The 15,343-nt window shown below is 46.0% G+C and overlaps 1 protein-coding gene across 1 annotated transcript in view; it reads left to right on the top strand.

Moving 5' to 3' along the window:
• Positions 1 to 4,609: 4,609 nt before the first annotated feature.
• oca2 (oculocutaneous albinism II) overlaps positions 4,610 to 15,343 on the top strand; it is a 165,584-nt gene continuing 154,850 nt past the window's right edge. The window contains exons 1-2 of the mRNA XM_036978983.1: positions 4,610 to 4,945; positions 11,414 to 11,701. Coding sequence (XP_036834878.1) covers positions 11,445 to 11,701 — 257 coding nt within the window. The 5' untranslated portion in view covers positions 4,610 to 4,945; positions 11,414 to 11,444. The remainder of the gene's footprint in view (positions 4,946 to 11,413; positions 11,702 to 15,343) is intronic.

A 15,343-nucleotide genomic window follows, 5' to 3' on the forward strand; every position in this document is an offset into this window, starting at 1 on the left:
TACCAGCCCAGGACCCTTACCAGCCCAGGACCCTTACCAGCCCTGGACCCTTACCAGCCCTGGTTCCTTACCAGCCCAGGACCCTTACCAGCCCAGGACCCTTACCAGCCCTGGTTCCTTACCAGCCCAGGACCCTTACCAGCCCAGGACCCTTACCAGCCCTGGACCCTTACCAGCCCTGGACCCTTACCAGCCCAGGACCCTTACCAGCCCTGGTTCCTTACCAGCCCTGGACCCTTACCAGCCCAGGACTCTTACCAGCCCAGGACCCTTACCAGCCCAGGACCCTTACCAGCCCTGGTTCCTTACCAGCCCAGGACCCTTACCAGCCCTGGACCCTTACCAGCCCTGGTTCCTTACCAGCCCAGGACCCTTACCAGCCCTGGACCCTTACCAGCCCAGGACCCTTACCAGCCCTGGTTCCTTACCAGCCCTGGACCCTTACCAGCCCAGGACCCTTACCAGCCCTGGTTCCTTACCAGCCCTGGACCCTTACCAGCCCTGGACCCTTACCAGCCCAGGACCCTTACCAGCCCAGGACCCTTACCAGCCCTGGACCCTTACCAGCCCAGGACCCTTACCAGCCCTGGTTCCTTACCAGCCCTGGACCCTTACCAGCCCTGGACCCTTACCAGCCCAGGACCCTTACCAGCCCAGGACCCTTACCAGCCCTGGACCCTTACCAGCCCTGGACCCTTACCAGCCCAGGACCCTTACCAGCCCTGGTTCCTTACCAGCCCAGGACCCTTACCAGCCCTGGACCCTTAACAGCCCTGGACCCTTACCAGCCCTGGTTCCTTACCAGCCCAGGACCCTTACCAGCCCAGGACCCTTACCAGCCCAGGACCCTTACCAGCCCAGGTTCCTTACCAGCCCTGGACCCTTACCAGCCCTGGTTCCTTACCAGCCCAGAACCCAACACTCACCTCTCCTCCCCACGCCCACCTCCACACCCCACACCAGCCCCCAGCACTATAACCCAGCCCCACTCCCACCTCCCACCTCCCAGCCCCCAGCACTATAACCCAGCCCCACTCCCACCTCCCACCTCCCAGCCCCCTGCACAGTAACCCAGCCCCACTCCCACCTCCCACCTCCCAGCCCCCAGCACTATAACCCAGCCCCACTCCCACCTCCCACCTCCCAGCCCCCTGCACAGTAACCCAGGCTCCAGCACTATAAGGATTTTCCTCTTCTCAAAGTCCAACAAGATGTTCAGCTTTGCGTGTGCGTGCGTGCGTACATCCATCCGTGTACAAGCTCTTGTGTGTGTGATCAGTGAATGACATGCCTAAGAGCATCTTTGATCAGCCATATCCTGGAGAGTCACCTTTAGGAGTCACAATATTTCAGTTGAACCCTCCAGGCGCTGTGCTCTGTCCCAGTAAAATGTTTTATTTAACTAGGCAAGTCAGTTAAGTACAAATTCTTATTTTACAATGACGGCCTACACCGGCCAACCCCGGACAACACCGGCCAACCCCGGCCAACACCGGACAACACCGGCCAACACCGGCCAACACCGGCCAACCCCGGACAACACCGGCCAACACCGGCCAACACCGGCCAACCCCGGACAACACCGGCCAACACCGGACAACGTTGGACCAATTGTGCGCCGCCCCATGGGACTCCCAATCACGTCCGGTTGTGATACAGCCTGGATTCGAACCAGGGTGTCTGTAGTGACGCCTCTAGCACTGAGATGCAGTGCCTTTGACCGCTGTACCACTCGGGAGCCCATGTGATGCTCTCCTCTACACCCTGGCATGCAGGCAGCAGCCATTAGACCCTGGCTTGTGGCCCAAAAGGCACCCTATCCCCTATATAGAGCCCTATGGGCCCTAGTCAATTGTAGTGTACTATGTAAGGTATTGGGTGCCATTAGGGACACAGTCCTTGTGCCTGCTGGACATCCTCCCTGCATGCCTGCGTCTGTGTGTGTGATGTCAGAGCTGTAGTTGTGCAGAGCAGGTGACTGCAGCAACTCAGTGGGAGTCTTTGTTTCTGCAGCTCTGACAACTCTGTGGTATACACCCAAAGAGATGCTTCACCACACAGTCAAGGCATAGATACTGTATCATTCTTATGGTTGAAAAATTCTGCCAACTTTTACAAAATTCAAAGGTTTTCCAGAAATCCTGGTTGAAATCTTCCTGGAATAAATGAGGGGAATAAGCAAGAAATCCAGTAATCCTCTTTCTACGATTTTTTTCCAGAACTGTACAACCCTACATTACAGCTAGATAACAGCTGTTTGGTAATAGATAGATGATGTCTCTATTTCATACGGAGGGTGAATTAGAAACGTATTGCCTGAGAAGCCAAAAGTAATTAGTTGTTGGAAGTTTTAACAAATGTCTTTAGGCCTCGAGCCTCTGTTAGTCTGGTTGACTGAGTTTTTAGTCACGGATGTCAGGATATGCCAACCCTGGTCTGACCCTGTAGTTCTGAGCAACACACAGGGTTCATATGCTGGGCTGATGTCATGTCTCAGCTCTGCAGGAACTTCCCCAATCCACCTCATGGCCTTCTTTCTAGGTATATGGGTTTTGTGAAAACGTATCTAGAAGCTTTGAGGAGGTTTGGGTTAGTTAGGCTGGGTTGATCATACGGTGGGTCTTTAATGGCACCCTGTAGAGCCCTATGAGCTCTGATCAAAGGTCGTGCACTATATAGGGGATAGGGTGCCAGCCCTGGTCAGAGGTAGTGCACTATATAGGGGTTAGGGTGCTAGCCCTGGTCAGAGGTAGTGCACTATACAGGGGATAGGGTGCCAGCCCTGGCCAGAGGTAGTGCACTATATAGGGAATAGGGTGCTAGCCCTGGTCAGAGGTAGTGCACTATATAGGGAATAGGGTGCTAGCCCTGGTCAGAGGTAGTGCACTATATAGGGAATAGGGTGCTAGCCCTGGTCAGAGGTCATGCACTATATAGGGGATAGGGTGCCAGCCCTGGTCAGAGGTAGTGCACTATATAGGGAATAGGGTGCCAGCCCTGGCCAGAGGTAGTGCACTATATAGGGAATAGGGTGCTAGCCCTGGTCAGAGGTAGTGCACTATATGGGGAATAGGGTGCTAGCCCTGGTCAGAGGTAGTGCACTATATAGGGGATAGGGTGCCAGCCCTGGTCAGAGGTAGTGCACTATATAGGGGATAGGGTGCCATTTGGGATGCAGATACTGGCTGGGGTGAGACAAGGTTAGATGAGGTAAAATAACGAGGCAAGGTTAGATGACGTAAAATGATGAGACGAGGTTAGATGACGTAAAAGGATGAGACGAGGTTAGATGATGTAAAATAACGAGGCGAGGTTAGATGATGTAAAATAACGATGCAAGGTTAGATGATGTAAAATGATGAGACGAGGTTAGATTACGTAAAATGATGAGACGAGGTTAGATGAAGTAAAATGATGAGACGAGGTAAGATTACGTGTTTAAGCCAAATACACAGCCACATTCAGGCCTGTAAAATGCCTCCCTCCCAATACTGAACAGTCAAGGCACTGAACTAGTAACTTGCATATTAACTGTATGTGGATTACACTTTATGGAATTGTGATTGATATTAGACAAACATTTTAACTATGTGGTTTGGCAATGCATTTCTTAGTATTAGGGGACTTAGTTCTAATATCTCTACTAGAGGGGAGAGGTGTGGGTAGGGAGTAACGAATGAGAGGAGGGGAGGAATGAGGAGGGGTGTGGGTAGGGAGTAACGAACGAGAAGAGGGGAGGAATGAGGAGGGGTGTGGGTAGGGAATAACGAACGAGAGGAGGGAGGGAGGGAGTAACCAATGTGGGGTGAGGATGCAGGGAGGGAGGAGGGAGGGAGGGATGGAGGGGGGAGGGAGGGGGGAAGGAGGGACCCTTCAGAGGAGCCTTTCCCTTCTACTTTCCTGCTCTTCTCCTCCTGGACTAGGAGAGATAGCAGCTCCTCCTCTTCTCCTCCTGGACTAGGAGAGATAGCAGCTCCTCCTCTTCTCCTCCTGGACTAGGAGAGATAGCAGCTCCTCCTCTTCTCCTCCTGGACTAGGAGAGATAGCAGCTCCTCCTCTTCTCCTCCTGGACTAGGAGAGATAGCACCTCCTCCTCTTATCCTCCTGGACTAGGAGAGATAGAAGCTCCTCCTCTTCTCCTCCTGGACTAGGAGAGATAGCACCTCCTCCTCTTCTCCTCCTGGACTAGGAGAGATAGCAGCTCCTCCTCTTCTCCTCCTGGACTAGGAGAGATAGCACCTCCTCTTCTCCTCCTGGACTAGGAGAGATAGCAGTTCCTCCTCCTCTCCTCCTGGACTAGGAGAGATAGCACCTCTTCTTCTCCTCCTGGATTAGGAGAGATAGCACCTCCTCTTCTCCTCCTGGACTAGGAGAGATAGCAGCTCCTCCTCTTCTCCTCCTGGACTAGGAGAGATAGCAGCTCCTCCTCTTCTCCTCCTGGACTAGGAGAGATAGCAGCTCGTCCTCTTCTCCTCCTGGACTAGGAGAGATAGCACCTCCTCCTCTTCTCCTCCTGGACTAGGAGAGATAGCACCTCCTCCTCTTCTCCTCCTGGACTAGGAGAGATAGCACCTCCTCCTCTTCTCCCCCTGGACTAGGAAAGATAGCAGCTCCATCTCTTCTCCTCCTGGACTAGGAGAGATAGCACCTCCTCCTCTTTTCCTCCTGGACTAGGAAAGATAGCAGCTCCACCTCTTCTCCTCCTGGACTAGGAAAGATAGCAGCTCCACCTTTCCTTCTCGTTCCACCCAACCCTCCCAGTGGATAAGGAACAGAGCAGGACTGCCTTACCTCACACACCAAGACAGAAACAACATCACTAAACTGGGGCTTTGTATGGGACAGTCCACGTTTGTTGTTAGTTTTATCCGGGCACCTTCATCCTACCTATCATCAACACCATCACTATCAACAGAATTGCGCCTCACAGCATACAATTTTAAAGGTAAGATTTTTTTTAAATAATAATGTTTTTGTCATTCCATATTTGTAATCCGTGTCCTGTATCAGGTGATCATTATCAAACAGTTTAGATGAGGTTTAAATGTTTAAATGTTATATGCGTTCTAAAACCTTCAAAAAACTGTTACATGAATAATCAACAGAACATTACTATTAATGAAATCTTTAATATATTGTGTTTGGAAACATTAACATTGCTTGCTATGTTTTGTAATTGTAGTTAGAGTCAATGAACACAGTCATCACTGAGTTGTGTTGTAGAGAGTTTAGGACTAGTAACTACAGTATAATACCGTGCCACTAAAGCCCAGCTTGGGAACCTTTCACTAATCTCTGACAATGGAGAAAGTGCCATTCATTGACAAACAGCAGACAATTCACACATTCTGTATGGTTGATTAATGTGGTAGTAGTATATCTGTATGGTTGATTAATGTGGTAGTAGTATATCTGTATGGTTGATTAATGTGGTAGTAGTATATCTGTATGGTTGATTTATGTGGTAGTAGTATATCTGTATGGTTGATTAATGTGGTAGTAGTATATCTGTATGGTTGATTAATGTGGTAGTAGTATATCTGTATGGTTGATTAATCCACTGTCTCCGCAACTGATTTTCTATTTTAATTTAATAAAATGTCATTGCTAGACAGTTTGCGATCATTGCTAGGCTGGTTGATTTCTGAATGGTCTTAACCACAGGCACCAGGAACAGTTTAGCTAAGCTAATGCCCAGATACAAACAAAAACCTGTATGGTGTGGTAGTAGTAGATCTGTATGGTGTGGTAGTAGGGTGTGGTAGTATGGTGTGGTAGTAGGTTGTGGTAGCAGGGTGTGGTAGTATGGTGTGGTAGTAGTATATCTGTATGGTGTGGTAGGATGGTGTGGAAGTAGTAGATCTGTAGGGTGTGGTAGTATGGTGTGGTAGTAGTATATCTGTATGGTGTGGTAGGATGGTGTGGTAGTAGTAGATCTATATGGTGTGGTATGATGGTGTGGTAGTAGTAGATCTGTATGGTGTGGTAGTAGGGTGTGGTAGTATGGTGTGGTAGTAGTATATCTGTATGGTGTGGTAGTATGGTGTGGTAGTAGTAGATCTGTATGGTGTGGTAGTAGGGTGTGGTAGTAGGGTGTGGTAGTAGTATATCTGTATGGTGTGGTAGTATGGTGTGGTAGTAGTAGATCTGTATGGTGTGGTAGTAGGGTGTGGTAGTAGGGTGTGGTAGTAGTATATCTGTATGGTGTGGTAGGATGGTGTGGTAGTAGTAGATCTGTATGGTGTGGTAGTAGGGTGTGGTAGTATGGTGTGGTAGTAGTAGATCTGTATGGTGTGGTAGTAGGGTGTGGTAGTATGGTGTGGTAGTAGTAGATATGTATGGTGTGGTAGTAGGGTGTGGTAGTATGGTGTGGTAGTAGTATATCTGTATGGTGTGGTAGTAGTAGATCTGTATGGTGTGGTAGTATGGTGTGGTACTAGTAGATATGTATGGTGTGGTAGTAGTAGATATGTGTGGTATGGTAGTATGGTGTGGTAGTATGGTGTGGTAGAATGGTGTGGTAGTAGTATATCTGTATGGTGTGGTAGTATGGTGTGGTAGTAGTAGATCTGTATGGTGTGGTAGTATGGTGTGGTCGTATGGTGTGGTAGTAGTAGATCTGTAAGGTATGGTGTGGTAGTAGTAGAGCTGTATGGTGTGGTAGGATAGTGTGGTAGTATGGTGTGGTAGTATGGTGTGGTAGTAGTAGATCTGTATGGTGTGGTAGAATGGTGTGGTAGTATGGTGTGGTACTAGTAGATCTGTATGGTATGGTGTGGTAGTAGTAGATCTGTATGGTGTGGTAGTAGTAGATCTGTAAGGTGTGGTAGTATGGTGGTAGTATGGTGTGGTAGTAGTATATCTGTATGGTGTGGTAGTATGGTGTGGTAAAATGGTGTGGTAGTAGTAGATCTGTATGGTGTGGTAGTATGGTGTGGTAGTATGGTGTGGTAGTATGGTGTGGTAGTAGTAGATCTGTATGGTGTGGTAGTAGGGTGTGGTAGTATGGTGTGGTACTAGTAGATCTGTATGGTATGGTGTGGTAGTAGTAGATCTGTATGGTGTGGTAGTAGTAGATCTGTAAGGTGTGGTAGTATGGTGGTAGTATGGTGTGGTAGTAGTAGATCTGTATGGTGTGGTAGGATGGTGTGGTAGTATGGTGTGGTAGTATGGTGTGGTAGTAGTAGATCTGTATGGTGTGGTAGTATGGTGTGGTAGTAGTAGATCTGTATGGTGTGGTAGCAGGGTGTGGTAGTATGGTGTGGTAGTAGTATATCTGTATGGTGTGGTAGGATGGTGTGGTAGTAGTAGATCTGTATGGTGTGGTGGTATGGTGTGGTAGTATGGTGTGGTAGTATGGTGTGGTAGTATGGTGTGGTACTAGTAGATATGTATGGTGTGGTAGTATGGTGTGGTAGTATGGTGTGGTACTAGTAGATCTGTATGGTGTGGTAGTAGTAGATCTGTATGGTGTGGTAGTATGGTGTGGTAGTAGTAAATATGTATGGTGTGGTAGTAGTAGATCTGTAAGGTGTGGTAGTAGTAGATCTGTAAGGTGTGGTAGTATGGTGGTAGTATGGTGTGGTAGTAGTAGATCTGTATGGTGTGGTAGTATGTTGTTGTAGTATGGTGTGGTGGTATGGTGTGGTAGTATGGTGTGGTAGGATGGTGTGGTAGTATTAGATCTGTATGGTGTGGTAGTAGTAGATCTGTATGGTGTGGTAGTATGGTGTGGTACTAGTAGATCTGTATGGTGTGGTGGTATGGTGTGGTAGTATGGTGTGGTAGTAGTAGATCTATATGGTGTGGTAGTATGGTGTGGTGGTAGTATATCTGTATGGTGTGGTAGTATGGTGTGGTAGTTGTATATCTGTGTGGGTTGGTAGTATGGTGTGGTAGTAGTAGATCTGTATGGTGTGGTAGTAGGGTGTGGTAGTATGGTGTGGTACTAGTAGATCTGTATGGTATGGTGTGGTAGTAGTAGATCTGTATGGTGTGGTAGTATGGTGTGGTAGTAGTATATATGTATGGTGTGGTAGTATGATGTGGTAGTCGTAGATTTGTATGGGGTGGTAGTATGGTGTGGTAGTATGGTGTGGTAGTAGTAGATCTGTATGGTGTGGTAGTATGGTGTGGTAGTAGTAGATCTGTATGGTGTGGTAGTAGTAGATCTGTATGGTGTGGTAGTATGGTGTGTTACCAGTAGATCTGTATGGTGTGGTAGTATGGTGTGGTACTAGTAGATCTGTATGGTGTGGTGGTATGGTGTGGTAGTAGTAGATCTGTATGGTGTGGTAGTATGGTGTGGTAGTAGTAGATCTGTATGGTGTGGTAGTATGGTGTGTTACCAGTAGATCTGTATGGTGTGGTAGTATGGTGTGGCACTAGTAGATCTGTGTGGTGGTATGGTGTGGTAGTATGGTGTGGTACTAATAGATCTGTATGGTGTGGTAGTATGGTGTGTTACCAGTAGATCTGTATGGTGTGGTAGTATGGTGTGGTACTAGTAGATCTGTATGGTGTGGTGGTATGGTGTGGTAGTATGGTGTGGTACTAATAGATCTGTATGGTGTGGTAGTATGGTATGGTAGTAGTAGATCTGTATGGTGTGGTGGTATGGTGTGGTAGTATGGTGTGGTACTAGTAGATCTGTATGGTGTGGTGGTATGGTGTGGTGGTATGGTGTGGTAGTATGGTGTGGTAGTATGGTGTGGTACTAGTAGATCTGTATGGTGTGGTACTAGTAGATCTGTATGGTGTGGTGGTATGGTGTGGTGGTATGGTGTGGTACTAATAGATAGGTATGGTGTGGTAGTATGGTGTGGTAGTATGGTGTGGTACTAGTAGATCTGTATGGTGTGGTGGTATGGTGTGGTAGTATGGTGTGGTACTAGTAGATCTGTATGGTGTGGTGGTATGGTGTGGTGGTATGGTGTGGTACTAGTAGATCTGTATGGTGTGGTGGTATGGTGTGGTAGTATGGTGTTGTAGTATGGTGTGGTAGTATGGTGTGGTACTAGTTGATCTGTATGGTGTGGTAGTATGGTGTTGTAGTATGGTGTGGTAGTATGGTGTGGTAGTAGTATATCTGTATGGTGCGGTAGTATGCTGTGGTAGTAGTAGATCTGTATGATGTGGTAGTATGGTGTGGTAGTAGTAGATCTGTATGGTGTGGTAGTATGGTGTGGTAGTATGGTGTGGTAGTAGTAGATCTGTATGGTGTGGTGGTATGGTGTGGTGGTATGGTGTGGTAGTATGGTGTGGTAGTATGGTGTGGTACTAGTAGATCTGTATGGTGTGGAGGTATGGTGTGGTACTAGTAGATCTGTATGGTGTGGTGGTATGGTGTGGTGGTATGGTGTGGTACTAATAGATAGGTATGGTGTGGTAGTATGGTGTGGTAGTATGGTGTGGTACTAGTAGATCTGTATGGTGTGGTCGTATGGTGTGGTAGTATGGTGTGGTACTAGTAGATCTGTATGGTGTGGTGGTATGGTGTGGTGGTATGGTGTGGTACTAGTAGATCTGTATGGTGTGGTGGTATGGTGTGGTAGTATGGTGTTGTAGTATGGTGTGGTAGTATGGTGTGGTACTAGTTGATCTGTATGGTGTGGTAGTATGGTGTGGTAGTATGGTGTGGTAGTAGTATATCTGTATGGTGCGGTAGTATGCTGTGGTAGTAGTAGATCTGTATGATGTGGTAGTATGGTGTGGTAGTAGTAGATCTGTATGGTGTGGTAGTATGGTGTGGTAGTATGGTGTGGTAGTAGTAGATCTGTATGGTGTGGTAGTATGGTGTGGTAGTAGGGTGTGGTAGTGTAGCGTGTCCACAAGGACGTCACATTACTAGAGGCTGACGGCCAGCCAGGGGTCATGTGACGTCGGAGTTTCTGAATGAGGACCAAGTACACATGCAGACACACAATGGTAGTAGCTGATTGTTGTGATCACATGATGGGGCAGCCCATGTCTAGACCACATGGAGCAGCTTATGATTCCCCTGGGGATCTCACACAGTCAGATTTCCAGGCTCATTATACCTGCCAGCCCACAATTCTCTAACAATACTTCATTGGCAATCTCACACAGGCAGGCCTCTCTCTGTTAATTCTAGTCTAGGGCAGGCCTCTCTATTAACTGTAGTCTAGGGCAGGCCTCTCTCTTAACTCTAGTCTAGGGTAGGCCTCTCTCTCTGTAACCTCTAGTCTAGGGCAGGACTCTCTCTTAACTCTAGTCTAGGGTAGGCCTCTCTCTCTGTAAACTCTAGTCTAGGGAAGGCTTCTCTCTCTGTTAACTCGAGTCTAACGCAGGCCTCCCTGTGTGTTTTAACGCTAGTCTAGTGACAACGGCCAAAGAAGGAAAGCAAATACTGTAATGCCTTTTGGCCTAATCTGTATCCTTAACCTACAGTTTGAATCTGTAGCCTAACCTATAGGCCTAATCTGTAGTGTCGTTTTGACCTATAGGTCTAATCTGTAGTGTCGTTTTGACCTATAGGCCTAATCTGTAGTGTTGTTTTGACCTATAGGCCTAATCTGTAGTGTCGTTTTGACCTATAGGCCTAATCTGTAGTGTCGTTTTGACCTATAGGCCTAATCTGTAGTGTCGTTTTGACCTATAGGCCTAATCTGTAGTGTCGTTTTGACCTATAGGTCTAATCTGTTGTGTAGTTTGACCTATAGGCCTAATCTGTAGTGTTGTTTTGACCTATAGGCCTAATCTGTAGTGTCGTTTTGACCTATAGGCCTAATCTGTAGTGTCGTTTTGACCTATAGGCCTAATCTGTAGTGTCGTTTTGACCTATAGGCCTAATCTGTAGTGTCGTTTTGACCTATAGGCCTAATCTGTTGTGTAGTTTGACCTATAGGCCTAATCTGTAGTGTCGTTTTGACCTATAGGCCTAATCTGTAGTGTCGTTTTGACCTATAGGCCTAATCTGTAGTGTCGTTTTGACCTATAGGTCTAATCTGTAGTGTCGTTTTGACCTATAGGCCTAATCTGTTGTGTAGTTTGACCTATAGGCCTAATCTGTAGTGTCGTTTTGACCTATAGGCCTAATCTGTAGTGTCATTTTGACCTATAGGTCTAATCTGTAGTGTCGTTTTGACCTATAGGTCTAATCTGTAGTGTCGTTTTGACCTATAGGCCTAATCTGTAGTGTCGTTTTGACCTATAGGCCTAATCTGTAGTGTCGTTTTGACCTATAGGCCTAATCTGTAGTGTCATTTTGACCTATAGGTCTAATCTGTAGTGTCGTTTTGACCTATAGGTCTAATCTGTAGTGTCGTTTTGACCTATAGGTCTAATCTGTAGTGTCGTTTTGACCTATAGGTCTAATCTGTAGTGTGGCCTTAACAAATCCCATTTATTTGTATTGGTCTCTGTCTCTCCATCTCTCTCTCTCTCTGTCTAGACCCTGTGTTGGACTACTCTCCAGTCTCAACATGTATCTGGAAAATAAGAGCGACCTGGACCTGAAGTCCCCAGCAGCAGCCCCTGGCCTCCAGGGAAGGTCCAGTCTGAGGACAGCGGAGGCGGTGGCGGGGGGCTACGGTGAGGTGGCGGGGGGCTACGGTGAGGTGGCGGGGAACTTTGGAGGTCTGCGTCTGCTGGAGGGGTTCTCAGGAAGGATAGAGTCTCAGAAACTACAACAGGCCTCGGCCAGATCCGCGGGGAACTGTGTTATGCATGCTGAAGACAGGTGGGAACAACCTTAGCTGGAGTCTGTGTCCAAAATGGCATGCTAATTTACATTTTACATGTACAGTTGAAGTCGGAAGTTTACATACACTTAGGTTGGAGTCATTAAAACTTGTTTTTCAACCACTCCACAAATGTCTTGTTAACAAACTATAGTTTTGGCAAGTCGGTAAAGGACATCTACTTTGTGGATGACACAAGTCATTTTTCCAACAATTGCTATCAAACAGATTATTTCACTTATAATTCACTGTATCACAATTCCAGTGGCTCAGAAGTTTACATACACTAAGTTGACTGTGCCTTTAAACAGCTTGGAAAATTCCAGAAAATTATGTCATGGCTTTAGAAGCTTCTGATAGGCTAATTGACATAATTTGAGTCAATTGGAGGTGTACCTGTGGATGTATTTCAAGGCCTACCTTCAAACTCAGTGCCTCTTAGCTTGACATAATGGGAAACTCAAAAGAAATCAACCAAGACCTCCAAAAAATGTGTAGACCTCCACAAGTCTGGTTCATCCTTGGGAGCAATTTCCAAACGCCTGAAGGTACCACGTTCATCTGTACAAACAATAGTACGCAAGTATAAACACCATGGGACCACGTAGCCGTCATACCGCTCAGGAAGGAGACGCGTTCTGTCTCCTAGAGATGAACGTACTTTGGTGTGAAATGTGCAAATCAATCCCAGAACAACAGCAAAGGACCTTGTGAAGATGCTGGAGGAAATAGGTACAAAATGATCTATATCCACAGTAAAATGAGTCCTATATCGACATAACCTGAAAGGCCGCTCAGCAAGGAGGAAGCCACTGCTCCAAATGGACGATGATCCCAAGCCTACATCCAAAGTTGTGGCAAAATGGCTTAAGGACAACCAAGTCAAGGTATTAGAGTGGCCATCACAAAGCCCTGACCTCAATCCTATAGAAAATGTGTGGGCAGAACTGAAAAAGCGTGTGCAGGAGGCCTACAAACCTGACTCAGTTACACCAGCTCTGTCAGGGGGAATGGGCCAAAATTCACCCAACCTATTGTGGGAAGCTTGTGGAAGGCTACCCAAAACGTTTGACTCAAGTTAAACAATTTAAAGGCAATGCTACCAAATACTGATTGAGTGTATGTAAACTTCTGACCCACCGTGAATGTGATGAAAGAAATAAGAACTGAAATAAGTAATTCTCTCTACTATTATTCTGACATTTCACATTCTTAAAATAAAGTGGTGATCCTAACTGACCTAAGACAGGGAATTTTTACTAGGATTAAATGTCAGGAATTGTGAAAAACTGAGTTTAAATGTATTTGGCTAATGTGTTTGTAAACTTCCAATTTCAACTGTATATTTTAGTAATTTATCAGCCGCTCTTATCCAGAGCAACTTGAAGGAGCAATTAGGGTCAAGAGCACATCAGGTAGTCAGCACGGTTCCTGGACTCTCTTAGGCTACCTCTCACCATTACCAGTAATGTAGGTTAGCCTGTCTTGGAGGTATGATCTTTGACCCTCTGGGACATTCTCATTATTCACGATTCATTCAGGATTATCTTTAATCGTGGTAGCATCCGCATTCATGTAGACGTTTTAAGAAACATGTTCTATTCTTATTTACAATAAAAGTGACTCCAAAATGATACAATTATTTACTGTTCATTTCTATTGGTTACAAAATAATCTGGAACAAAATGAACTGCAAATTCATCCAACAAGTTTGTAGAGTCACCAACTTTCTGTAGTGCACCTATAGGCCTGCTGCTGTCCAATCAGATACTTTGTAAGTATAATGTATGTGGACACGCCTTTACAGTGCCTTGCGAAAGTATTCGGCCCCTTTGAACTTTGCGACCTTTTGCCACATTTCAGGCTTCAAACATAAAGATATAAAACTGTATTTTTTTTGTGAAGAATCAACAACAAGTGGGACACAATCATGAAGTGGAACGACATTTATTGGATATTTCAAACTTTTTTAACAAATCAAAAACTGAAAAATTGGGCGTGCAAAATTATTCAGCCCCCTTAAGTTAATACTTTGTAGCGCCACCTTTTGCGGCGATTACAGCTGTAAGTCGCTTGGGGTATGTCTCTATCAGTTTTGCACATCGAGAGACTGACATTTTTTCCCATTCCTCCTTGCAAAACAGCTCGAGCTCAGTGAGGTTGGATGGAGAGCATTTGTGAACAGCAGTTTTCAGTTCTTTCCACAGATTCTCGATTGGATTCAGGTCTGGACTTTGACTTGGCCATTCTAACACCTGGATATGTTTATTTTTGAACCATTCCATTGTAGATTTTGCTTTATGTTTTGGATCATTGTCTTGTTGGAAGACAAATCTCCGTCCCAGTCTCAGGTCTTTTGCAGACTCCGTCAGGTTTTCTTCCAGAATGGTCCTGTATTTGGCTCCATCCATCTTCCCGTCAATTTTAACCATCTTCCCTGTCCCTGCTGAAGAAAAGCAGGCCCAAACCATGATGCTGCCACCACCATGTTTGACAGTGGGGATGGTATGTTCAGGGTGATGAGCTGTGTTGCTTTTACGGCAAACATAACGTTTTGCATTGTTGCCAAAAGGTTCAATTTTGGTTTCATCTGACCAGAGCACCTTATTCCACATGTTTGGTGTGTCTCCCAGGTGGCTTGTGGCAAACTTTAAACAACACTTTTTATGGATATCTTTAAGAAATGGCTTTCTTCTTGCCACTCTTCCATAAAGGCCAGATTTGTGCAATATACGACTGATTGTTGTCCTATGGACAGAGTCTCCCACCTCAGTTGTAGATCTCTGCAGTTCATCCAGAGTGATCATGGGCCTCTTGGCTGCATCTCTGATCAGTCTTCTCCTTGTATGAGCTGAAAGTTTAGAGGGACGGCCAGGTCTTGGTAGATTTGCAGTGGTCTGATACTCCTTCCATTTCAATATTATCGCTTGCACAGTGCTCCTTGGGATGTTTAAAGCTTGGGAAATCTTTTTGTATCCAAATCCGGCTTTAAACTTCTTCACAACAGTATCTCGGACCTGCCTGGTGTGTTCCTTGTTCTTCATGATGCTCTCTGCGCTTTTAACGGACCTCTGAGACTATCACAGTGCAGGTGCATTTATACGGAGACTTGATTACAAACAGGTGGATTGTATTTATCATCATTAGTCATTTAGGTCAACATTGGATCATTCAGAGATCCTCACTGATCTTCTGGAGAGAGTTTGCTGCACTGAAAGTAAAGGGGCTGAATAATTTTGCACGCCCAATTTTTCAGTTTTTGATTTGTTAAAAAAGTTTGAAATATTCAATAAATGTCGTTCCACTTCATGATTGTGTCCCACTTGTTGTTGATTCTTCACAAAAAAATACAGTTTTATATCTTTATGTTTGAAGCCTGAAATGTGGCAAAAGGTCGCAAAGTTCAAGGGGGCCGAATACTTTCGCAAGGCACTGTAAATGAGTGGATTCTGCAATGATGGCCACACCTGTTGCTGACAGGTGTATAAAATCGAGCACACACAGCCATGCAATCTCCATCCACAAACATTGGCAGTAGATTGGCCTTACATGGAAGCAACATCAGCACAAGAACTGTTCTTCTGGAGCTTCAGGAAATGGGTTTACATGACGGAGCAGGTGCACGGTCTGTGCGCAGTAGT

This window comes from Oncorhynchus mykiss, chromosome 5 (assembly GCF_013265735.2).
Source record: "Oncorhynchus mykiss isolate Arlee chromosome 5, USDA_OmykA_1.1, whole genome shotgun sequence".
Classification (NCBI taxonomy): domain Eukaryota; kingdom Metazoa; phylum Chordata; class Actinopteri; order Salmoniformes; family Salmonidae; genus Oncorhynchus; species Oncorhynchus mykiss.